General features: G+C 37.0%; 1 protein-coding gene across 1 annotated transcript in view; it reads left to right on the plus strand.

The window, feature by feature from the left end:
• Positions 1-26,686, plus strand: part of LOC150081923 (A-type potassium channel modulatory protein KCNIP1-like) — a 137,816-nt gene that overhangs the window by 78,621 nt on the left and 32,509 nt on the right. Inside the window, exons 2-3 of the mRNA XM_090379826.1 lie at positions 24,159-24,283; positions 24,480-24,549. Of these exons, the coding sequence (XP_090235952.1) occupies positions 24,159-24,283; positions 24,480-24,549 (195 nt within the window). The remainder of the gene's footprint in view (positions 1-24,158; positions 24,284-24,479; positions 24,550-26,686) is intronic.

Consider the following 26,686-nt stretch of genomic DNA (forward strand, 5'->3'; position numbering starts at 1 on the left):
GTGGCTAATTGTAGGCAAGAAGTGGAAGAGTCATTAAGTTGTAATAAAACGTTTTCGATTATATCAACCTCATTTTATGCCTTTGCATTTTTTGACGCCAGCGCTGGTCAACTAATCTTGGAACTTTATACAAAGAGAAAACGCCGTCTATGTCCATCCCCATCCCTCAGGACTATGCACGGAAATCATTCCAGTACCATGTTATCAGCAGTATTTCTTAGGTAGGAATGCCAACAATAATCATTACGAGTTAGTTATTGAAGTTAACTCTAGCCACTGGGCGCCAGTGTTGTTCATGTGAATTGCGGGATGAAAAACCAAACGAAATTGAAACTTCTGGAAACCTCGCCTCTATACTTTTGCCTGAGACAAGAAAATTCAGCCCCCAATTCAAAAAAGACTTCATAGATTCCTATTTCTAGTCACATACGAGATTTGAACCTAGACCGTTTTAAATGGGAAAGTCATAAGTATGTGTGTGCATATATATATATACATATAAATATATGCGATATTTCTGTTTGATGTGTAAATTAACCAATTTTTAAAAATTCTAATTTACATTATTCTAAACAACTTGTCGAAATTTCTTCAAGCAGAAATAGTTGCTTTTCATTCGATAAGAGCTAAGACAACTAAGACCACGAAGCGTCAGTGTGTCCTATCTATATGTCTGTATGCTATGATATTAACTCGACTGAAGCTCAGTTAATCTGGTTATAAAGCACACGACAGCTTGAAAAGCCTTACAGTAGTTCCTGCACTGACTATGGGAATAAATTATTCCAATCTTGCAATAGAAACAGAACAGCACCTTTCCACATGCCTAAAGTGTGACGTAACCAGTCAACGAAAATGTTCTTGGATTAAATTAATATAAAAATTACTGTGAATTTCCCTATCATGTTTTAGGGTTGCCTCACACAGAGATTACTCTGAAGTAATCTCTATGATTACTTATACTCCAATCGATGTAAGTATCCAAAGCGATTTCTGCAGGAAAAGGTGAAGGCTTCAATTACAAGTAAGGGGACTACGGTGGATTGAGATATTTCTTGTATAACTCTTCAATATATATTTCTTATATAATTCCACTGGAAAAAATGTATTTGTAGCTTTCAAGAAAAATCCCTTGAATACTTACCATAATGAACTCGTATCCAACAGCGTATTCAAGGGATTTTTCTTGAAGGCCACAAATACATTTGTTTGGAGTTATAAATACATCAAGTTCCGAAAAGGAAATATGTCCAAGTGGATGCCTAGAAAGATTAATGGTTTAACTGAGGAAGAGAAAAAAAGAATGCAATAGTTGCAGACAATGGTGAGATACTGATTTATATTAGTGTTATAAGTGCATATGTAACAAAACTGTGGATGGACTAAGATTGGAAAAAGAATAAGAGAAATAACCAGCAAAGAGAGCCTTCATGGGGACATGAAGGCTCTTTTTTTTTTTTTAAACGTGAATACAGAAAATAAGAGAATGAATAAGATAGGCCCCTACTTGATCGAAGTAAAACCCAACAGAATTGGTAGACAAACTGAATAGGTTAAGTTCCCAATAAATTTTTATATTAATTTAACGATGAGAAAAAAAGGAGAGTAACTAACAACCGTCATGAATAATTTGTACATAGCTGGACAGTAAAGTTCATCGTTAAATTAATATAAAAAAATTTATTGTGCGCTTTTTTGTCCAACTACGTATAAATTTTTCATCACAGTTGACTAGTTATTCCTTTATTTCACACGGTTGTTATTGCTGTTGTAGGGTTTTAGCTGCATTAGCGACCGAGGTCATATTGCTCCGTGTATATTGTCTGTAAAAATTGCGTGTGTTCTGTGGTCGATTTTCTGTTTGCTGGATGAAAAATCCAAGTTCCCGGGAGAAAAAACCACGCTAACCTCTCCTGAGACCGACTAACTCAGCCACGTTGTGAAAAAAGCCCATAAAAAATTCTTCACGTCATTGATGCGATTCGAACTCAGGTCATTTCCATTCAGTATACGGACAGTGCTTATAATGCACTGTGTTACCAGCGAAAGCCTCCTCCCAGAACCCACCATGTGTACTCTGATCTGATCCTGCAGTTGAGTAAGATTTATCACCGCAAAGCCTTATCACTGGTTTCCTAAACGTCATGAGAGCTCTCACTGTGAGAGTTGGAGTTGTTTGGCTCTGAAGTGACAGTTTTCGCATTATATGCCCGAAATATGCAGGACTAGCCTTCCAGTTTTGGTTACTAGAAGATGGATGCATAATTATTACATAAAAATAAAGACGTATTTCTTTTCAACTCAGTATAACTGAGTCCTATAATATTACTGTTTCACAAAACATTTAATGCATTTCCATTTTTCATAACATACTTGTTTTTCTTTCTTTGACAGGTTTTATGATCGCAAATTAATTTCGGGATATTAGCGCAGTTTGAAAGTAATCTCCGAAAAATCTTGAACCTGCTAATGTATTAGTTATTGCTTTGCATCAGTTTATTATGTCGATGAATAGCTTAAAGCAAGCAAAATTTACATAAAATGTATCATTATAATGCATCTAACACTGCCAAAATCATTCACAACGAGTTTCCTTACTCTTATACCAGATATGAAGATATAAGACAGGCAGACAGGCTGCCAGAGCAGGTCATGGGGTTTTGTCAATGATATGTAGGAATTTTGCTAGCAGGGAAAAGAAGGTGATTGTCCCTCTGTATAAGGCAATGGTCAGGCCACGCCTTGAGTACTGCGTACAGGTCTGGAGGCCTCATTTTAGGAAGGATGTAGATTTGCTTGAGCGTGTACAGAGAAGGGCAACAAGATTGGTGAGGGGAATGAAGGGATCCTCTTACCAAGAGAGGCTTAAGTTCTGCAAATTGCAGCGGCTGGAGACTAGGCATTTGCGCAGTGATCTGATTGAGGTGTATAAGGCCTTGAATGGGTTGAGCACGCTGAATTTTGATGGGATCCTTCCACTTGTTCAGATTACGAACCCAAGGGGGCATAAATTCAAATTGAGGAAAGACAGCTGTAGAGTAGATGTGCGGAAATTTGCCTTTAGCCAGCGGGTGGTTAATTGCTGGAACAAACTTCCATCTGTCGTTGTGGAAGTTGATAGGTTAAATAAATTTAAGAAGGAACTGGACAAACATTTAGAGGGAATGGTTGTGTGAAATTTTTTTTTTTTTTTTTTTTTTTTTGGCTGATGCTGCATAAGCTCATACACTTGCTTTCTTGCATCACATGCCACTATTACTATTACCTCGAATAAATAACACTTCCCCTAAAGACCAGTACGATACCAAGCGGTGAGATTGCTGAATTTTCCATAGTTTGAATCTTTAATAGCTCTAAATTTATGCGAACCTAAAACTGGTAACTTTAAAAAATATTATATTATTATTCTAACTTAAAGAAATGCAGCAGTCAATATTTAATAAAAATAATTCATTATTGAATCAAAATTTAAATTAATCCACGAAAGTTAATTTCTTAATGCATTATATTATTAAGCAGACATTGTGGGCAAGACATTTTAATGCATCTTACTGCATTCTAGTTTAACACACAAACACATCTCTCTCTGTGTTCGTGCGGTTTGCTTTTAAACAGTTTTATTATGAACTTCTCACAGAATTTTCCGGTGTATGCTCACTTAAACGCACGTGTACAAACAAAGGCTATTTTGAACAAGAAGCTAAGCAGAAGACATTACATCCTGCTGTGTAGCCGCACTCAATCACTCGCAACGTCAAAACAGAGAGAATCACCAGGGCGTGTAGGATAAGAAGGAGGGGGACTTCAAAATCAAGAACGCGTGTCGTGTGGTTGCATGGAACAGAGAAAAGAAATGGGGAGGGGGAGAGAAAGAGTAGCAACAGGCCTGGTTATTTTGTGTATCGCGAAAGAATTGAGTTTGTTCCCAAGAAGAGTGAATAGTAATTTCTGCAAAAGGCCCGCGCACACCAGTGTCCTTTATGTTTTACATAAACTTATGCACATCCCATAAATCTATTTTTTTTTTTTTACTTGAGCATAAATATTCTTTCGGAGTGGCTTCGTAATTGTATATGCAAAGCCCTTCCGAATTTCTGTGTTCATAGAAGAAAGAGATGAAAAGGATCATGAACAAATAAAAACAAATTGAGAAAAGCAACATGATCCAAAACTCTAATGTTTCTTCGGGAATCAATCTTGTACAATAACACGCTGATGTTTGGTTTTGCATTACCAATTACTTTATTGATTAAGGTAAATCACACTTTTAGCCAGCTGAGTATCCTTTTCGCAATTCTTTTTCGATTTTCTGAACTGTGTAAAGAAAGGAGTGTCAGACCAAGCGAATACTTCCTGTCCGAGGACTATCAGTTACCAAATCAATTAAGTAAGCAGCTATCATCGTGTTTTTACTAATAACATTTATCCCGTACTTAATGACTCAGAGAAGTTGCTACCACGTGTAAAGGCCCATTTTTCTGTTCGGTTGTACCTCTCTTGGGGGGTATTAATCTATCGTTTTCAACAAGGCTGGTTAGAATGGAGAGTTTTTTTACGCCTTGCTGGAGAACTAATGTGGGCTTGCTATTAGTGATAAGAGGGGATTTCTAGAGAGATGAATAGTTGAAGTCATAAATCATTCTCCATCGTATATGACCTCAAGAGATGGAAGGTAAATACTACGGTTACAATTGCGGTATTCGTTCCATTTTAAATTGCAAAATCAATAGAGTGATTTGTTAAGTGAATTCCGCTTCCAAAACAACTTCCAGTGCTCGTTCTCTTGTTAAATCAAGTTTTGAATGGAAACCTTCTTAGCTTTGAGCGTTCACTGAAAAGCCATTACGGCTTCCTTTCAACAACAGTTTCGTGTTCAGGTCGTGACTCTGCAATTGGATTTGGTGCTTTAATAAATTACACAATTAACAGCTTAAAGTTATTGCAGTAAATGAAAATTTCAGCGCGTTGCACGTCACCTTCGGCCTGTGAAGTATTTCTGAAGTACTTTTTCACTTTAACGCTTACTGGTTTTTAGAGTGAAAAAGTGCACAAAAGAAAAAAGTACACAATAAGTCCACACTATTCTTAGTTCTGAATACACATCTATAAAAGAGTGAGTTGTGTCTCGCCACTAATTCCTCCCATATTAATGGACCAATCTCAACCAAACTTGGCATAATTCCCATCAGGTTAACCACAAAAAAGTTTTTAAAGTTAAAGATATAAGTAATAAAAACAAACAAACAAACTGCTGTTCTACATAATATATAATGACCAGGATTCCTCAAAGGTAGAATATAATAACGCATTGTTCAAACTCTAAATGACTTTCCATTGAGTTTCCTTCGCATTTGTAGCTGCAACAGATGCACGATCCTTCATCTAGGATATAATGGCTCCATCACTGGGGGGGGGGGGGGTACTGAAAATGCGGAGATTTGTAGATTAAACTTATGGCGATTATATTGTATCATTTTCTATGATTTATGGAAAGCATGTTTCGATTTTTTATTCAAGTGAGGATAAAACTTAATCTATATTACTAGCCTATTTTTTGTTTTTAATTTTAATAGTAATGATATTTATTGCACACAGAATGTGATTTCAGTTGTTTTGGCAAATAAAGAATCATAAAAACAAATTTGCCGCTTCGTAATTGACAGTTCATAACTCACCTTATCCTGCAAATAAAATTAAATTTATTATAATTTAAAAGGTAAATAATTCAATTCGCTCATTACACTTTAGTTCAGGGACAATAATTTTATAAATTCACTTAAAAGAACAAGTAAAATAGTACCGAAAAATTTAATTAAAACGCTTATTTTCGCTTTGACAGCGATTCTGAAAAATGGATAAGACGAGTTCTGGGATGGGATGCCTCGTATGACAAATTTTCGGTCCCCAATGATCTGCAACTTTGTTCAACCATCAGTAAAGGATGAGATGCTTCAAAATGTAACGTATCGTATTTGCTTAAGCCACGAAGTAAAAGAAGCACTCTGCGGATGGGAGTACATCTTCGTGGCACTGCTCTTGATAGAGCAGGTGCCATGAACTTGAGGTATTTTCGAGTCAGGTGGTCATCGTTTCATAGGCGCATTAATATTTCATTCTGATCAGAGTATTATTATCCTTTATACCGCTAAGTGAGGGGGGTAACTTGAACATGCGCATACATTCTTTAGAGCCAACAATTCCCATCAATTACTCAGTGATGACTTACATCATTAATTATAATGATCTTTGCTCACTCTTCAACTAGGAATACTTCAGGCATAATTTTTTATTTTTTATTTTTTTTTCTCCAAAGCAACTAAGATTACGCAGCTTAAATATATTATTCGTATAAATTGAGCGTATTCTATGGTTAGTTTGCCTGTTTTGCGGGATGAAAACCTTGCAACCATCGCTCGAGACCGACTGACCGGGTTATAGTGGGAAAAAATTGCATCTTAAAATTCCTCCCATCCCGAAGGAATTGAAACCAATACTTTTTCCACTCATTGTGGAAGCGCAGCGATCGCAACCACCTTTAAGTGCAAATCAGTGGCGTATGTACGGAGGTCTACAATGATTTTGGAGTCTAGCTAATTAAACGCGACCTTCAGTAATTCGTGTATGCCGGGTTAAAAAATTGCTCCAACCCATGATATGAGTCCTCGCTTGTAGCACAGTTGGTAGAATCGCCATTCTCCCTACACTGGGTGGAAAAGACCTAATTCGAATCCAGTCGATGACGTAGTGCATTTTCATGGGTCTTTTTCATAACAATGTGCTTGAATTAACTAGTCGGTCTCAGGCGAGGATAGCATGGTTTTTTTTTTCTCGGAAACTCGGGTCGTCTAGCAAAACAGCAAGTCGACCACATTCACATTCACATCCACAGAACACATTCAATTTACAGACATAATATGAGGCACAATATGGCCTAAGTTGCTGATGCGCTTAAAATCCTACTACAACAACAGCCAATCATCCAACTAAATTCGGACCCAGAGCCCATCCCTGAATACAATCAAATACTTAAGCGGCCAATAGGCCCTTTTCTACAGCTGAGCTGGCGAGTGCAATGAAGGGGAGAAAAAGACATATTCCTACTGCCTGAATTCTGTAGATGAATTCAAGAACGTCGCCATATGAATCGATTTGAGGACTGCGCATGGTTATAAATTAAAAACAAAAGCTCCCTTTAGTTACAATAAATTGTAATTATGTCGCTTGGAAAAGTGTTTAATGAAAATATTTACAGATTCATTTTTTTAATGTCAAAGAAACTGATAAATAGATTAATTCCTTTAAGTAGGGCTGCATATTTCATGTCAACTGATTGCATATGAACGGTGCATAAGCCAATCCAATTGTACCTTATACAGGCATACGAAAACAATATACCAATGGAATATAAAAGTTGCTACCATTTTCTTCCAATCTTTGCCTGTTAATTATGAACATGGCAATGCCAGCTTTGCGATAAATTTAAGTTTATTTTAAAGTTTATTTTGCTCTGTTGGTACCTGAGAGATGTTGGTAGAAAGAAAATGATAAAAGGAATTTGATTTAAAAAAATTCAATTAAACCCTGCCATCCTTTTAATGCAATTCAATGAAATGAAAGTTAATAGAAGCAGACTTCAATTAGGAAATGTTAGTAATAAACTCCATTATCGAAGTTTATTTGATATAAAAGGATGCATGATGCTTTTAGCTTATCAGCTGAATCTATAAATACTAACATTCCAGTAAACACTTCTAAGTTTAAGATATTGAACTGTATGTGTCCATTAAAAGCCATTAACCAAAATGAATTAATAAAGTTGTGTGCAGAGCGTGGCTAGTTTCTACGTATTCATCCCTTAGCTACACACGTTCGCTCTTTATCAATTACGATTTCAGCTCGGGCTAATGCAATGTAAAATTTTTATTTTCCCATAAAACGATTTGAATGCTAAAATGGTGAATCAAAATGTGAAAATTTCAAGCAATCAAGCCAGCGAGGAAATAATTTTTTGTCCTTTTTATAAGAGATTTGCAGTATTTCTTCACATAGCTGTCAACTACTTTTTTAACTGAAAAAAAAGCTGAATTTCCTGTCGATCTGATGTGGTGACATAGAAATAACACACACAAAAAAAGTAATGGGGTAGTAGGAAACGTGGGGCATTAAAGATAGGCGACAATGAGCAGGAGTTGCGACCACGGATATCGCTCATCGCACCGCTGACGAAATGCTGTCGGCAGAACAGCTGCAAAGGAGAAGAGACACGTTAAACTTTAACAGTCTTCTTAACGAGGAAACCTGTCTTTGATCAATGCAGATAATGTCGCTCGCCTAGAAGGACCAACTCCAGATCGAGCATTGAAGTTAAGCTGCGTCATCTGACCGATAGATAGACGCGTCACTTGGAGAAACATACTCTCAAAGGCGTGCACTATATTTCTTAGAAAGATGCATGAAAAATCCATTAAATTCCTTTTCAAGAAAACGCGAGCTACAAGAACGAAATGTATTTTGTGCCTTGACTGTCAACAAAAGATGGTTTGTAACAATATAGAAAACGATTGCGCAATACAAAAACATCCTTAGGAAAAAGCATAGGAAGAGGATACAGTTCAAGCAGTATAACTGTGCCAGCTACGTTCTTAGCCAGAATATTAGGAAACATTTCACTGAATAACGCACATCCAGAAGAAAGTTGCAGCAGCTGCTTTAATTGGTAAAAAAAAAAAAGGTAAACTGCAGCAGCCATTTATCAATTCCAACCCACTGCAGGATGGAAGCATCCTCAACAATTCATGTTGAGGAAAATGGACCATCTACCACGCTGGTCCACAGATCGACCGTATTTAGCAGTCAGGGACTTGAACTCCGGTCTACTCAAGAAGCATGTGCTACTGCACTCCGGCTCCTGACCACTCGGCCTCTCTTTAATTGGTAGAAACGATTAAATTTGCAAAAAAAATAATATTTTAGCTAAATACTCTCTGAAAATTTCGTCCAAGCCACGTACCTTAAAAGGTGCTTACTACAGTGACCAACAACAAATATATAGCCTGTCCGTGAAAAATAAACACGGAATGTGCATGTTCTTAGTTCCTCTTTGTATTTACTTATCTATCACTTACTTTGGGAAGATGGACTTTGAGATGATAGACTCGCCGTGACGCAGAGTAATCGACGCCAGTTCCGGTGTGTTTCTATGGAGATAATCGCTTCCCAGTGGAACATCCCAGACAAGTGGCGACGGCTACTTAAGACTCACCGACAGGTTTTCGATAGCTGCAACATGACAAGGAGCACGATATATTATCCCAACGTTTGACTCGTTTCTCTCTGGGGAGTGTGTGGAAGCTGCAGGCATGTGCGTACAATTTCTGAAAGACTGTTGGAATAAGGCAATTTGGGTAAAAATGTTAAATATATCGCGATAAATAAATCATTTGACAGATATTTTATACTAGATTAAAAAAAAAGCCATTTTCCAAAGAGCACACCAAAACCAGTTTACTTCGAATTCTTTCATTTAAGAACTTAATTAGCGAACAAGAACAGTAAAACTATTTCGAGAAGATGGATCCAATATGTATTTTTTAGACGGATCTGCAGATGTTGTTCAACAAATTAAGTTTTAATTCTGTGCCAAGAAACCGAGACTTGCCACTATCATAACTCTATCTTAAAATATATGATTTTATTGAAGTCGTTTTGTCAAAAGTTGAATTTCTGTACGCGCATACAGAAGATTGAGAAGAAGTTTATTCGCAAAACTCACGACTAACTTAACATATTTCTCAAACAGGGCGAATTCTCTTCATGTCATAAATGTTCTGTTCCAACCTTCTACGCACACATCTCTTTGCTCCTTCTCATACGAGGTGATTAAGGAAAAGCTGAAGGCTCACATTGTGGCGAAGTATACCCTTCGACACCCGAAACACGTGTCCGTCTTGTTGCTCTGCAATGCTGGAGGCTTAGCATGTACATGCTTTCACCACCGGTGCGTCACCTTAAAAAGAGGATTCGGTTTTCCTTTCCACCCACGGCTTGATTTTACGAATGATCTTTTAGGACCGGCGTTAAGCCATTCCAAACCATCATCGCTATACACACACACACAACGAAGAAGTTCAAAGTTCGAAAGCGCGCAGCGCTCTCGATTATAAGAAGCTATTCGGCCGAAAGGGGTATTTCTGTTTGTATCTTTATGAGCTGAAGTGGCAAGAAAGGCGATGGATGCCAAACAAGGACAACCATAAAACTGTTTTTGAAGACAGAGCAAAGGCTAGTGCCCGATAAAGTAGAGCTTTGCACTCAGGTCTAAGTTGAAAACGAGAAATGAAGTGGCTCCTCTGCGATATGTCTTTAGCAAGAGATCGCTACCACTTGACACCTGTCTCCTGTTTTTTTTTTTTTTCCCTCTTCTGCTCTTTTTATTTTCCTTCATACATTCTCAAGTGGTTTCTATTTTTTTTTTCTTTACTTTTTTTTCATTTTCCACTCTTCTGTATTCTCATATTTCTTTTGGATCTTTTCTTATTTATTTTATACATTTACAAACATTTTCACCAAATTTGTGTACATACCGGGTCTGACAACAACGTAACAAAATTATCTCTGTAAAAAAAATACCGTTGCCGGAACAAACACCATATTTACTTAATCGAACTTCATGCAACTTTTCATATTCCCAGAATTTTAATTAATTAAAAACAAATGCTTCCTGTATTAAAGCAGAGTACTTTGTAGCCTTCTAAGTACTCTACTTCTGACTTTATAGAGATATCACAACGTTTCTTCCACCCATTAAAAATTAGTAAAGGTAATAGTAATAGTAAAAGGGTGCTGATTCTAAATATGATCTTAGTTTTGCATAGCATCAATAGTTTGCCCAGATGAAATAAAAAGTAAATATGCTGTAATACTATATCAGGTTTATTAAATTCGTTTAACGTTGTTAATAAACTGTGCAGAATAAAGATTAATCTTTGCTACATACAAAAACAAAAATCATATAAAAAAAATAGAAATCCTCCTCGAATTAATAAAAAAAAAATTTCAAAATGTACATTTGAACGTCTCTGTTTTTGGTCACTGTGATTTTCGCGAACCAAGAACTAGTCGCCACATTATAGTTTCATCCTATCTTACTTTGTACCTCTTTTCCATTGACTGCATGTCCTAATGAAATCTCTCTCCATGCAATTCATTAACATTGCCTAGATTTGGTCTAAAAATATCCTGACGAGACTGCAAGTTATCGAGTTTAATTAACATTCAGCATTCCACTGTTCCATAATTTTCAATCAACTTGTCAATTAGCTCTTTGTAATTTTCATTCTTAATATTACCAAGGAAGCCATTCACTATAAGGTGAAATTACATCCAGGCATTTCTCTCAGCATCAGTCATTTTGTCTTCCAGTTCCTGTTAAGCCAATATCTTCTTATCTTCAGGATCAATGAACATGCCACCTTTCACTTGTACACGAGACAATTTTGAAAACATGGACTGTATACACTGATGACCCAAAACATTAGGACCAGCGAAGTAGTTATGCAAATCAAAGCAACTTCAGGTGAACTACGGCACGTGCGCGCGTCGGGACACAGTATAAAAAACATCTGACACTGAGCTCCGCTAATCAGTGTTACTCTTGTTCTTCAGATGGGAAAGGCAGTGGACAATTTTAATGGCCAGACGACTGGATCAGAGTCTATCCCAAATGGCACGGCTGGTGGAGTGCTCACGGTCAGCCGTAGTTAGTACCAACCGAAAGTGGTCCGAGGAGGGGGAACCCACGAACCGCCGGCGAGGTTTTGGACGACCACGGCTAATCGATGCTCGAAGTGAGCGAAGGCTCTCCCGGATGGTACGTGGCAACAGAAGGGCGACTGTGGCGTAACTATCCGGTAATTGGAATGCTGGTGAGTGGAGAAATGTGTCACAACACACAGTATATCGAACCGTGCTGAAAATTGGGCTGCGTAGCCGCAGGCCGTTCCGAGTGCCCATGCTAACCAGAGTTCACCGGCGACAGCGCCTACAATGGGCACGCGAGTATCGAAACTGGACCTTGAGTGATTGGAAGAAGGTCGTCTGGTTCGATGAATCACGTTTCCTGTTGCACCATGTGGACGGCCAGGTATGTGTGCGTCATTTACCTGGGGAAGTGATGGCACTTGAATGCACCGTGGAAAGAAACAAGCCGGTGACGGTGGTGTCATGCTTTGGGCGATGTTCTGCTGGGATACCCCCCTCCTAGGTACAATCATCCATGTGCCGGGCACATGGATGACGTCTACCACATACGTAAACATCATTGCTGACCAGGTACACCCTTTCGTAGCAATGGTCTTCCCCTCTGGCGGTGCCGTCTTTTAGCAGGATAATGCGCCATGCCACACCGCCCAGTTTGTTCAAGACTGGTTCGCGGAACATGGGGAAGATTTACAGGTATTGCCCTTGCCTCCAAATACCACAGACATCAATGCCATCGAGCATCTGTGGTTTGTGTTGGAACAGCAGCTCCGATCTGCGGCGTCTCAACCACGGACCTTACAGGAGTTAAAGGATCTGCTGGTTACGTGTTGGTACCAGATACCACAAGACACATTTAGAAATCTTGTAGCGTCCATGCCTCGCCGGGTACGAGCTGATTTTGGCTGCACGTGGAGGACCAACATCATATTAGGTAGGTGGTCATAACGTTTTGGCTCGTCGGTGTATATCTGAAGGTGTCGCCTTGAGGATCCAGTGGTTTAACAAATTATATGCTGTAGTTCTGGTCAATTGTTCTGCTGGCCCAGAGACAGAGAAAGTAAGGGAACTTAGCGAAACCACATTGCAATCCCAGAAGGAACTGCAGAACCTTGAAATACCCACAGACGTCTTATTTATGTTGGTCATACTTGATCTTCTCTGACACATGCTTCACATTTACGTAGTCATCTTTAATATGAATAGAATGCGAAACAGGAATCGATGGGTGTATATTCCCATTTGAATCAATACAGCTTTCGAACTTTTATTTGATCTGTCTTAAACAGGATGATCCTCTTCTGGTTCATGAACAATACCAGTTTCTTCATAAATACCAATCAAATCAAAACAAAAAAACAGGGATTCTGCAATAGTGTGAAAACGGAAAAAATGATCCCAGATGCGTATGGCTCTTTTTTTTTATTGTCGCACCTCGTATCCACTTTCAGGCTAAAACGTGATAGTTACGTGTATAATCATTTCTAAGTTACTTCAACTGATACACAAGTTATTGAATATCATTTCAATTTGATATTTCATGTGAAAAATACGCAGCATGAGTAGCCCAAAATTCTAATAATCAATAAATTACTAATTAATTTCTTCTTAATTACTAATTAAGAAGTTTTGTTAATCATTTTATATATGATACTTAACGTCTATTAAGTACGAAGTTTGATAATTAAAAACATTTTAAAAAGATGAATTTAATGAAATAAAAAAAAATCCTGAAAGGAATGTGCACCTGCCTTAGGTTGGTTTAAAAAAGAAAACAAAGACTGAGGGATATCGAAAACTGTAAATTCAAATTTTCGAAGACGGTTATCTTCAACCAATGTCTAAAGAAAAGAGTGGAGGTACTGTATATGGACTTTTATTGTGGAAGATCTCATCTTGGAGTTTATTTCTGTAATATCTCGTCCTCCTAGAAATTACTAGAGGGAGTTTAAATTAACAGCACATTTACGATAGGTAGATAATTTTAGTCAAGAATCCTACGTCACTCTTAAAATTATTGTACACTTTATTGTCCCACTGTCTCTTTATTAAAAACCATTAAATGGGTTTTAAAATGTAAGTAAAGTGGTTCAAATTTAATTAGACTGCTTTATGATGTCAGAATTCGGCTGAATAACGGAATTAGGGATAACAGTAGAGGATGAGAGAAGCGCAGACATTACTTTTCAGTATCACAATCAATATGTTTATTACGATGACCCAAAAGTACAGCAGAAAATGATCGATAAGGATCAAAAGAAAGCAGATGTTATGATAGTTGTAGGTAGGGCCGTTTTAAGAACTCTCTGGCCCCTAGGAGAATTTTCAAATGTGGCCCCTATTCAGTTTAAATGTTTTAATTGTTTTCTGAGTCTCTCTTAGTCGCATACCTAACCCTAAATGAGGCCCCTGATGTCCACCAGGTGCGCCCATGCGTTAAAACGGCCCAGGTTGTAGGTAATATTACTTTCCGTTCTCAACACAAAACAAATTATAACGCGATAATTATGTGTTGATTGCTTCCTACTTTATGTTAAATTATCGTAAACTCAGGAACGTGCTCATGGCTTTCCAGCAGTCTGTTCTCTGCAGTAAGTTCCCGTGTTCTAATGACTGGATAAGTGCTCTGCATGAAATTTAAACAGACACGAAAGGATCAAACTTTCTCTTGTTTCGTTTTGTTTTGTTTTTTTTTTAATTCGAAGCGTGATCATTGCATTTCGCTCTGTTTTTACTAGTCTTCTATTAAAAACTTTCAAATAGTTTTAGTAATTTTGCTCTGCTCGTTTTATTTCAACCTTTCCCCGCTAATCTTTTTTACTTCTTCCACTCTTCTCTTCCAGAGACTTTTCTCTTTGTTGTCCATCTTTTACTCTCAACATGCATAGTCTGGCAAAGCTGAAAAAGTGTAGATGATTGAGAGAAAGAGCAAATTCGCTGAGAAGTACTTGTCGGAATAATGGCACGTAATGTTCAGCATAGCTCAAAGACAAATTACGACAATCATTGAAGTGACACTCCCAAACATTCAGCGCGAGCATCTCTCTTTTTTTTTTTGAATAAAAACTTTATTTTCAAGTTTCTTCGAGTATTTGCTTTAAGCTTAGGTGTAATGACACCACACGTTATGTTAAAATTCCATCGATGAATGACAGTATACATTTTTTCTTTTATTTCGAAAAGCTTTCTATATTTAGGCTATTCGTTTCATTCTTGCACCCTCCATCAAATCATATTATACAAAGAGGAAACAAGATGGATTACTATTACGAAGCCAATCGAATTTTTACAACGAAGTACAGACATTGCCTTAAAACATTCCAAAAAGAAATTGTTGTTTTTTTTTTTTCAATATAAATAAATAAACTTTATATATATATATAATTGGAACATCCACATAGGGTCAAGGGTTTACAAAAATAATTTCACTTTTCGTGGTAGCTACGGTCGTACCTTTGTTACATCCTGAAAGAGCTTAGCAGCCAGTTGAGTTTCTTTCTGCCTCTCTTAATTTTTTTACGAAAAATAAGTTAATTTTTTTCATTTTCATAAAAATAAAGAACAGGCAATGGTAAAACGAATCCAATAATCTAATCTCTTCGAATAATTTGTCCTTAGTGTCTCAAGCGATATCTAAAAACAATTAAACCCATTTAATTTCAATCTGCATTCCCAGTTTCCTTTTAAAAGAGCGCACACACTTGCATCGAAAGATCATTTTGTGGAAATAAGTAATGGGGGAAGTAACCAATATACTGAAGAAAGTAGTCAGTTTTAAGACATACCATTAACGTCTTTCATAATCCTTCAGATATTCGGTTGACAGTGCACAAAGCCGAGAAGACCAAGTGATGTAGTACGTTGTCTAACTCCTGTTTAACTACTTTAGTAACAGAATTTTCAACGCTATGATGGGACATTCAAGAAAGTTTGTAGTTCTATGAAAACTTAAGAAAATTTACAACTCTGTGCTCGCCATTAGGCTTTGGAAGTCGCATACGCGTCTGGACTGCGAAGTTTCCGAATTTGTGACGGCAGTAGACTTCGAGTAGCACAAAGTACATTTTCCACCAGTCTCCATGCAATCAAAGCAAGAAAGAGTTAAAATGGCCACTTACAGTCGAGAGCAATTCGACGCCCTAAATGCAATGCGTTCCGCTAGTAATAACCATCACAGGTACATCGTAAACTTTAGATAGTTTCTTATATTTTCTTCTCTTCTTTCAGCACATTATTGTCAACGTAAGGAATAGGAGGTGATAGATTTTAACCATGCATATTCACTAGTGGAAGTTTGCCACTCTCAACTTTCTTGTTGCTGGCCTTTATTCTTGTTCTCTTTTATATATGAAGGGGCGAGAGTTGACATCGTTTACAATTTAGTAAACAGCACAAATTCAGGAATGCGCAAAGTGAATTTAGAAAACAAACTAATATTTTAATCGGGTAAAGCCATCTAGTCTCAAGTACCTCGTTTAATGACAGGTGGAAGAACAAGAAAGGAGATAGTCGAAATAGAGTTTTGTTTTACGCTGCCATTCGGAACTCCATCAGATCACGGAAGAGGGTTTTTAGTAGTTGCAGCGTGAGTTGTCTTCGCTCGTTTCTCTCGATTACCAAGCAAAATGCATACTGACCTTCCCTCACTACTTCTCTTGAACATTTTCAGAAACTGAATATAACACTAAACATTATACATAATGGCACATATAACTATCGTTGCATTCCCCCCAAAAAACAATGTATTGCCAGTACTTTACAGTGTGCAGCTAGTAAAATACTTCCAAATGAAACCAGACAGAGGTGGATAAGATTTAGAAGCAGTTAAAGTGTAAAGTGAAATACTTGTATCCTTGGCCATCAGAGTGGATACAGTGAAAGAGAGAGAATGCCTGATTATTGTATCTAGACGACATTCAATTTATTATTTTTTGTTCTCTGTAAATGAGCTGCTTTCATTAAAATGCATAGTGGGCGAAATAACTGCTGTTAACCTCTACTTTGTGTTAATTTTCCTCTGTTCGTACTTTCCTTTTGCTGTTTTATTCCGTTCGTCTTTGTCCGTTCCAACTGTTTTGTTTGTATTTTATACCTTAAGGAGAATTTTTTTTTGTAAGTAAAACCTTTCCTTTGTTGTGAAGATACCCTTACGGTCCACAGCTCTAACTGATTAGAAATTTTCAGCCTCGCATGAGACAAATGCTTTAGGCTAAGAACATATTACGAGTAGAATAGCTGCTGCAAATACGTCACTTTCTTCCTTAATTCGTACAGCAGGGATAGCAGTGTTTTCACTGCTGACTCAAATTCCTGCATCGAAGACTTCGTTTATTGCCGACATTTTATTACCATTTTTATGGCCTGAGAGTCTGTGCTCTTGCTGGAAGAAATAATTAAAATCTCCTGAATGAAAAATAACATCAACGAGAAAACCTCGTTATTTATTTCGTAATAATTTTTTTATGAAACTTTCTCTGTCACTGAGCGAAACTTTCTTAAATGAAGTAGTGTATCGAGAAGTGTGCATGTGAAAGAGGGAGGGAGGGAAGAATCGGAATAGAATCTTCTGAAACGATTTGAGTTGGCCTAAAATGCGGGTATGAGAGCTGGCAAGACTGACAGGTCAAGTTACACAAGTGAATCTGCGACTGCAGACTTTTAAAGTTCAATTGGGCTATTCTTTCGCACTCAACTTTCGTAAGCCCACATTTGTCCGAATGCAAATCAAATGAAAAAACGCCAATGAAACTTCTGAGGTATCAAAAGTTACGGAAGCGTGTGGGTTTCTGCTTTTAAATTTGTTCGGCCAACAAGCAAAAAAGTGTTTACCTTGAATGATTAGTTTCTAATGGCCACCGGTTCTTTTACTCTGCAGAGATTGCATTCTAAGAGGGATGTACCGCTTGCAACACGAGTTTGAGAAAGCTTTTATATCGAGAAAGCAGCTTTCATACGATGAATGCAACCTGGATCGAGGTGGAAGGAAGAATTATTCGCTTTTATCAAAATCTCCTCTGTTTACAATAAAGTTCCCCAGTGGATTCTGGGAAAATTTATTGTAGAATCTTTATTATACATATAAGTCTAATACCAATCGCCCTTAACAGCTTTTCAGATAGAAGTTCACGAGGAATAAGAATCTCTCCACTAAGTCTTTTGCATTTATAGCAATGATTCTCAAACGTTTGCCACTTGAGACAACCTTGGAATTTAACAAGTAATTCCTGACAGGTGGTTGCCATTTATGTTAATGGATATTTTCCTAATCTACGATATTCCTTAAAGAAGTTTGCGTCATCTCAAAGTACCATCGTCCGTGACAGCGTAATAGATTTACCACTTTCCGCTGCCTCTGCAGTTAGATATAATCGCTGTTCTTTCACATCATGTGAAATAATGCCTGGGTTTCTGACCTACTTTTATGGGGTATTTTTTTACAACAAGGCCAAATTAGTCGATCTAGGAGGCAGCTGTTTATTTTTTTCGCCTAAAAACAGAAAACCGGCCATAGAAGACATGCTGCAATTTTCAATCACATAAAATACTGGATTTCAATCTAGTCGGAGGTTGGAGGGATTCTTAAAGGCTTTCAGTCGGAGTTGTAGTCATCCAATCTGGGGCGAGGACAGTGTGTCTTTTCTCGCTGATTTTTTCAGCTTGCACAACACGCATACCAGCCAGTGATTATATGTAGTATCACATGAACTGACGGACTGCGACCAAAAGCATTCAACACGCTATGGAATCTATCAACAACCAACTTTAAATACCCATCAAACGGTGAAGAATCAGTGCTCTAGATCAGGACTCACCAAAACCTAAGTGCAGTGCGCTAGAATGTACTCGTATCTCACGTCTCACCCATGGGGCCGCAGTTTAAAATCACGAGAAAAATATACTAAATAAATAGATAAATCTAGATAACATCAGATATATAGTAAATTGCTTAAGGTAAAGAAGGAATTTGATTTGAGAGACATATGAAAGTGAAAGGACAGGCAAGGCTTTCGCCAAATTCCTCCATACAAAGTTTTCAGGGATAGAACCTGTCTTTTATGTATGCAGATTAAAACAGAAAGAGCACTGTGTCAATAGTGACTGAGGTATTCACCAGACCACATCCGAACAGAAGGAAGAACCTAGAATAGAATCTGGAAACACTTATTCAGAGTCAAAGCGGTTAAGTCGAGGCTGTATGGAGTTCACAAATTTGATAGTGAGCATGCACGTTTTACAGGCAGAAATTAATTGAACTCATATTATATTTCTGGGAGTGCAGAAAGGTGAACCTTTTTAATATGGTTATAATGTGTTGGAATACAAACAAATATGATTCAAATTCACAACCTGTAAATCGAAATATAATTTCTGTAGAATAAAACAAAATTTAAATAATTTTGAAAAAACAAAAATCGTTGAAGAGAAAATCATTTTTTAGTATTTTCAGTATTATTTAAATTCAGTTTCATTCTAAACGCATTATTAAGTTTATAGACGATGCAGCAGAGTTAGCATTTCATCAGTTTTTCGGTTTTTTGTTGGTTTATTCAGTCCAGTGAATGTTTGTTGATCGAGATATCATTGGCGAAGTAGCCCAGGTTGGAAGATTGTGTTACCTATTTTGTACGTCTCTTGTGTTATTTTGTATTTCATTAGTTAATTCTCTCTCTAATACGTTTTAACGCTTTATTTAAAAAAAAAAAAAAAAAAAAAAAAAGTGAAGTCTGGACTTGGTTCCTGAGGCATTGCATGCAGTAGTATACTGTAAAGTCAGTTGTTACAGAAACTTGAACTAATGACTCACGTGAACATCGTTACATCGTTATTAATGTCTTCTGATAGATCTGGAGAAGGCAGTAAAGATTTCCACGCAAACCTTGAGTTTTTTTTTTTTTCGGTCTGACAACAGATAAATCAGTCCGTAAATACACATTTGTACAGACATAATATTGTCTTCGAAGATAGAACAGTTATAATCACCATCCTTTCTATAAGGGGTGTAAAAGGCTCGGGTCCGAATCCTGTCAATAACGCTAGGAACTTTTATAAGCTTTTTTCACTCTGCGCTGGCCTCAGGCGAGGATAACAAGTTTTTCTTCCGGAAATTTGGGTTTTTCGTCCAATAAAAAAAAAAAAAAAAGGAAAACCAACCAAAGCGCACACGTAATATACATTAGATGAGGTAATTCTCGGGTAGTCCTAACATGATAGTTTTTTCTTATTTATTTATTTATTATTATTTTTTGTACAATAACTCTTTTAAAGTATGAGTTGTTTTTCACTCTTATTTTTATAGATTATGTCACCCGAAAATACCATCCCGCGGAACAGTGAAGTCACCACGAGAGTATACTGTGTTACCCTCTCATCTAGAGCAGTGATTATAATCCTTGTTCTTCCATACCCATGTAAAAAAGATATAAGTTCGAATCTTGTTTTTCGATGAGAATCCAACCAATTTGCATAGAGGAAATAATATTTACCTGTGCAGATGAGTTTCACTGTTGTGGGATTCGCAGATCCTCGGATTTTACTCCATGACTAGCTAACAGCGATATTCTTATTCTTTTGTTGTGGTGAAGTCCCTGTTACAGAGAAGACGCAGTTTTGTTGCCCTTATAAGATTAAGACGTTGAGGTTTTCGAGTATGCTCTTTAGTATGGCAATGAAGAACAATTACTGTCAAATATCACTCCAAAGTCCAAAACGCTACTCCATCAATAAAACTACTATGCTTTGATGCGTGGCTTATATCTGATTTGGGTTGGGTTTGAATGTAATAATGCTTTATGTGAATTTTGCACGATTAGCTTCTAGTGAGAATTAACATTAGCAAATGATGAAGAAAGCAAGTTTATACAGCATCAGAGAAAAACCCATACAGTTCACCCATCGGCACCCTTCAATAATTTGATAGTTCATCCTTGAATTTATTCAGCCCACTCTTCCACAATAACAGACGGAAGCCTGTTCCAACAATCAAGCACCGCTGGCTAAACGCAAAGGTCCCCACATCTATCCTGCAACGTGAATTTATCTCCCCTCATGTGCGTAGTCTCAGCAAGTAGAAGAATACCATTAACATTCGCCTTACTCAATCCACTCAAAACTTTAAAAACCTTAATCTGATCTCTCTGTAGATGCCTTGTCTTTAGATGCTGCAATTTGCAGAACGGAAGCCCTTTTTTTTTAAATAAGAGCACCCTTTTTTTCTCTTCACCAGTTTAGTTGCCCTTCTCTGCATCCGTTCCAGCAGATCTACATCCTTCCTAAAGCAAGGCCTCTAGATCTGTATACAGTACTCAAGATGCGTCTTAACCATGGCTTTATACAAAGGGATAATCACCTTCTTATCCCTGTTCGCAAAGTTTCTGTATATCATTGACAAAATCCCGTGAAATGTCCTGGCCTCATATCTGCAAGCTCAGAGAATTTCATGTTAGACTGCAGAAATACCTCCAGGTCTTTTTCATTCTCCATTACCCTGGTACTAGATATAGTACCATACAGTTGATAAGTTACTCTGGGGTTACTGCTGCCCATATGCAGTACCTTGAATTTATCAATTTTAAATTTCAACTGCCATATCTCAGCCCATCGACTTAATTTTTACTAGATCTTACTTATTGTAGTAACTCACTCTGATGACTGTAGTTAACCACCCTTACAACCTTTGTATCGTCTACAGACTTAGATATTAAGTCTAATATACCTTCATCATTATCACTGATAAATATTGAAAATAACAATGGGCCTATCACTGAACCCTGGGAAACTAAACTAATAACTTTTGTTCACAAAGAGCAGTGTCAACTGATAACCACTCTCTGTCTTCTCTCATTCAGCCATCACTTTATCCATAGCAGTAATTTTCCCTTAATGTCACACTGCTTCAGTTTGTATAGCAGTCTTTTATGTGCAACAATATTAAAAGCCTTTCTGAAATCCAAGAAAATTATTTTTTGCATCTAATTCCTTGGTCACTGCATCACAGTAACCTATCACATTGGTTAGACAAGACCAGCTCTTAACAAATCCATGCTGTAATTGCAGTATAATTGCATACCTGTCCAGATGGTCCTGCATTACTTCGTTAACCAGTGATTATTTATCAGATATAAATTTATCTAAGAGAGATCTAATTTATTTAAGACAAATTTATCTAGATACATTGGATATTTTTATTTTTTCACAAATTCATAGCATTGAAAGAAATTTCCAATTGCTTTTAAGCAAAACAGAGTCACCTTTCAGTACTAGAGCTACCTTCGTAACATTTTTAAAGTTAGATTTCCAAACTGATGGTTGAGGAAAAAGGTGATCCAATAATGGTCTTTCAGGAAGTCTACAACTCTGAATTTGCTCATATATGTATGTATGTAAATACGATTAACTGGAGAGGAGGGAGGGAAAGAGAGAGTGGCCCGCTGCGCAAGTAAGAAGGCCATTGCTTATAAAATAAAATATCACTAAGAAGTCTGTTGTCACAAAAAATCATCGTAAACCAGATTACGTTCCTCACCTTCAAAGACTGAGCAGTTTATAAACAGTTTTTATTATAATTTAACTAAGAGAAAAACGAGTTATGGTTTTCTGATAACTGCTGATAATGTCGATGTTAGTTCGTTTTGCAGAATGGAAGGAAAGTTTGCCATCTTTAATTCAATTTTAATCTTTTTTGATCATTTCATAGGCCACATATAGTGCGATAAAAAGAGTCTAGTGGTAATAGTTTTTAGAAGTCCACTTAAGTTCTTATAGCTAAGTTGTTCGCGAAGAGTTTGAATGAGTTCAGAGTTGGAATTTAAGCATCTGAGCCCGAGGATCGGAAATATTCGGCATTATTTTTATTTACATTGTGAAGTTTTCGTTGACCCTTGCTATTTTCGCTATCTTAACAGCTGGGGATGCTTCTATCAAAATTTACTGTTAGATTTGTTCAATATCCGAAGATTACAGGGCTGAAATGTTTTGGGTTAGCTTTAACAAAGAGAAAAAAAAATTATAAAGTACATTACATAAGTTTAATATTTTAAAATATTTACCAAAAAAAGTCTATGTGGTTTCTAATGACTAAACACCACAAATTTAAAATATTTCATAATAGATATTTTTCATAATAGATATTTTAGTGGAATAACAGATTAATAAGCAACTAATAAGCATTATTGCATCTGGAAAAACACTAAGATGCTGAACAGCTAGTTGCCAAGGAGTTTCCAGTAGAGATATTGCCTAACAGACTGAAGTATAGGCAGATACATAACTGCCGATTACATTTTGGGAACATTACACCTGCGAAGTTTGTAGGTGTAGAAAATTGCTCCATCACCGCCATCTTCACATTTTCTTCAGTAAACTCATAAAAAAATTCCGGAAAATCTTATTTTCTACGTGCTTTCTGCTGAGATAAAATTAATCCAAAACACGCGAATCAGAAATTTTGAGGAGAAGAGAGAATGAAAACTGAAGTTAAACAAGGCAGTTTTCAACAAGTCCAAGATAAAACTAAAACCACTGGTACGTTCATGAGAGCGCGCCCTATATAAGCAGCTTAAGGGATGGAAGCCACTGTTGCAGTTCGTATAAACTATTATAGACAGTGTAACTGTGGTTAAGGAGAAATAAGCTATTGGTTGGATGATAAAATAGCTTTTATGAGTTTAGTTTGATACTTCCGGGGTGCCGGGGTATTTCTTTACGTGGTGCATATCTGCACTGATTGTTTCCTCCGCTTGTGCTTTGCACACATGTAGAGAAAAGATTCAGTGCAGAGATTTAACACAGAAATCAAGAGTTGTCAATTTTTTACTGACTAGCAGAGCATCACTCCCAGAATCTCTCGTCTCAAAGTGCAATTGATGAAACTACTCCTGCATTATGCAAAATAGGCAGCGAAGGCACTCACAGTTAGGATAGATAACATTCATCGTCTTATCTGACTGATGATTAAATTATAAGACAATCTCATTGCAAATGAAACGCTTAAATATTTAATTAAGTAATACCGGATTTGATTAATTTATTTTCTAGACGAATATTCTGCATTAAGATACACCGAGCCTTACTTCTCTAAGTTTACATTCCATAAAATCGTATAATTAATCATAAGCGAAAAAAATATCATCCATCCTTCCTTGAACACGGTTGCTAAGCAACACTACAGTTATTCACTGACTGCATCATTTTGCATGTTGCTTTATATGATTTCGATTTCGTGAACCAGTTCTGTTTTATATATATAAATAAATAAATAAATAAATAACGACAGTTTGTTATATACAAATAACAACAATTTGGATATTTAAGAGCACCTGTTCATGATTTCATTACTATTAGAATTGCTTCTTAATATAATCGATAATACTGTCTAATAAATATTTTAATTGTTTTTATTTTAGATCATGACATAGAAGACCTGGACATGATCACCGTGAGGTATAAACCAGAAAGGATAAGCGCCCTCTGCCGTACAACTAAATTCTCTAGAACAGAACTGAAACTGATGTACCAAGGATTCAAACAGGCAAGTAAATAATTATAACTTTACATCTCTTTAAAACGTACTATTAGCAATTCTGCACGGAACATTTATGTAGTATTTTACAATGTTAGCATTAATCAAGGAGGAAAAAAAAACAAGTAAAAATATCAAAAAAATGCCTCGCTTTAAGAGAAAGATTTAAATGCATTCTTTTTTTCTTTTCTTTTTTTTTTTTCAGGCTTGTCCAACCGGCATTGTCAATGAAAATGCTTTCAAGGACATCTATTCGCAGTTCTTTCCCCAGGGTGGTAAGTAACTATCTATAAAACTTATTTCATTTTCAAATGAATGGTACCATTTAATTTTTGCTACGTATTATAACTACAGGATGTACTAATGGGTAGTGAACCCAACAACATAATTAATATTCCCATAACAAATGTGTGAAAGCTGTGGCAGCCCTAATACTTTTTCATTGGTGGGATCTCAACGAAAAATTTATAGTGAGTCATAGACCTGAGCAAGATAGAAGTGTTAGGACTAAGGGAGTGTGCACTAATGCTGTTCCGGTTGATAAGTTTACTTTCTTAAATTAAGGTCAGGCGTTCCAATTCTTAAACTTCCAAAACCGCTTTAATGAAATTTTAAGGTGGTGATTAAAGATTACAGGTTTGCAAACATCCATAACTAATGGTGGACGACATCCAAATGAAGAACTAATAACTGGCTTATAAGGTTTGCATGTTTTGGACTAACTTTTGATAAAAAAAATTTACTCTTTTTCAGTTGCAAAATATGAGGTTAAGGAGCATCAGCGACTAAGACCATATTGCTCCATGTATACTGTCTGTAAATTTCGTGTGTTTGAGGTCGATTTTCTGTTCCCTGGACGAAAAAACCCGAGTTCCCGAGAGAAAAAACTATGCTACCCTCGCCTGAGATCGACTAACTCAGCACGTTGTGAAAAAGGCCCATAAAAATTCCTCACGTTATTGAAGGGACTCGAACTCAGGCCTTTTCCTACCAACTGTGCTACTCATGGGGGCTACTTGTTTCAGAGAAAAATAGAAATATCCACTAAGGACTATTGGTGGTACTAAGGACGTTGTGAGTGGACAATGGAACAATGGAATAAAGTTATGTGGTCAGATGAATTGCAATACTCTTTGCTTTGCACTAATAGCGGGCAGAGTGTGGAAAGAACTTCACGAAGCGATGACCCTGCTTGCCTTGTTAAGACAACCCAAGCATTTGGAGGTGGTATCATGGTAGGGAGGGGCCCGTTGATACCCGTGGAAGATCGAATATCATCCAGGGAGTACCTGAAATTTGTATCTTTTATCCCGAAAGTTATGGCCACTTAATGGATGACAATGCAACAGCGCATTGTGCCAGAATCGTGCAAGAATGGTTAAACCAAAACGCACTACAACACCATATAGAATCCACACACTTGCTGTTATTCAAAACAAAGGCGCTCGATTCGATACTGAAAAAGGTTCGTATTTTTGGCCAGTCTGTGTAGTTCTTTGTAGTACCAAATATGGATTTCCTAATGTACTTTTCTGTTATCGAAGCATTTGATATCAAAATACTCGGTTTCTGAACGACCACCTTATTACATTTAACCTTAGGAATTATTCCGTGTCTTATACGGGGGGGGGGCACTACACAGAATACACCATTAGTTAGATAACTAATCAAATATTTAACAAGAATACAATTGCTTGGCGAACGTATCTCAGACTATGTGATATAAATCTGGCTCGTATAGCCACATGCCGAAATTGTCTGCCGCCAGTAGCCAGGAACACCCAGAAACAACACTGAGAACTGGGCGTTATCCAGATTTAACCTGGATAACGCCTGTTCTCACCCAAAAAAAAAAAAAAAAAACAAGAAACACTTTAGAGAATAGAAATTTTCTGGTGAGTAAAACGTAATATCTGGAACGAATAATTCGTTGTGGACTAAGGCAAATTAATATTTACAAAGAAGAACGGAAGCTTGCAGTCAATCAAGCACATTTCAGCTCTTGGACCCTCGCATGTAGTACCGTGGCTACGATCATTGTCCTTCCACATTAAACCTTAAAGTAAGAGGAAATGTCCTATGGTCTCGGAAATTTAGAATACCTGATATGAAACGATCATTTGTTTCTTATCCTCGAGACTCACTTATAACTAGTCTCAGGGATGGAAGCAATCGCTCGCTTCGTAACACATGTCCTATCAGATTGTGTGGAAAAACTCACTTCGAATATTGTCAAGGCAAGAGGAATTTTTATGGGCTTCTATTCACATCGTAGATGACAGGTTAAGCGTGTTAAATGCCAATACAACTAAGGCGTTAGTATATGATGTGTTTGAGAGGTCATGTTCTTTAATCAGTCTGACTGTTTTTATGGGCGAAAAACGGCATTTCCAGCCGATAAAGCCAAATAGA

Source organism: Mastigoproctus giganteus, chromosome 8 (genome assembly GCF_048544385.1).
Source record: "Mastigoproctus giganteus isolate SK-2022 chromosome 8, ASM4854438v1, whole genome shotgun sequence".
NCBI lineage: Eukaryota > Metazoa > Arthropoda > Arachnida > Uropygi > Thelyphonidae > Mastigoproctus > Mastigoproctus giganteus.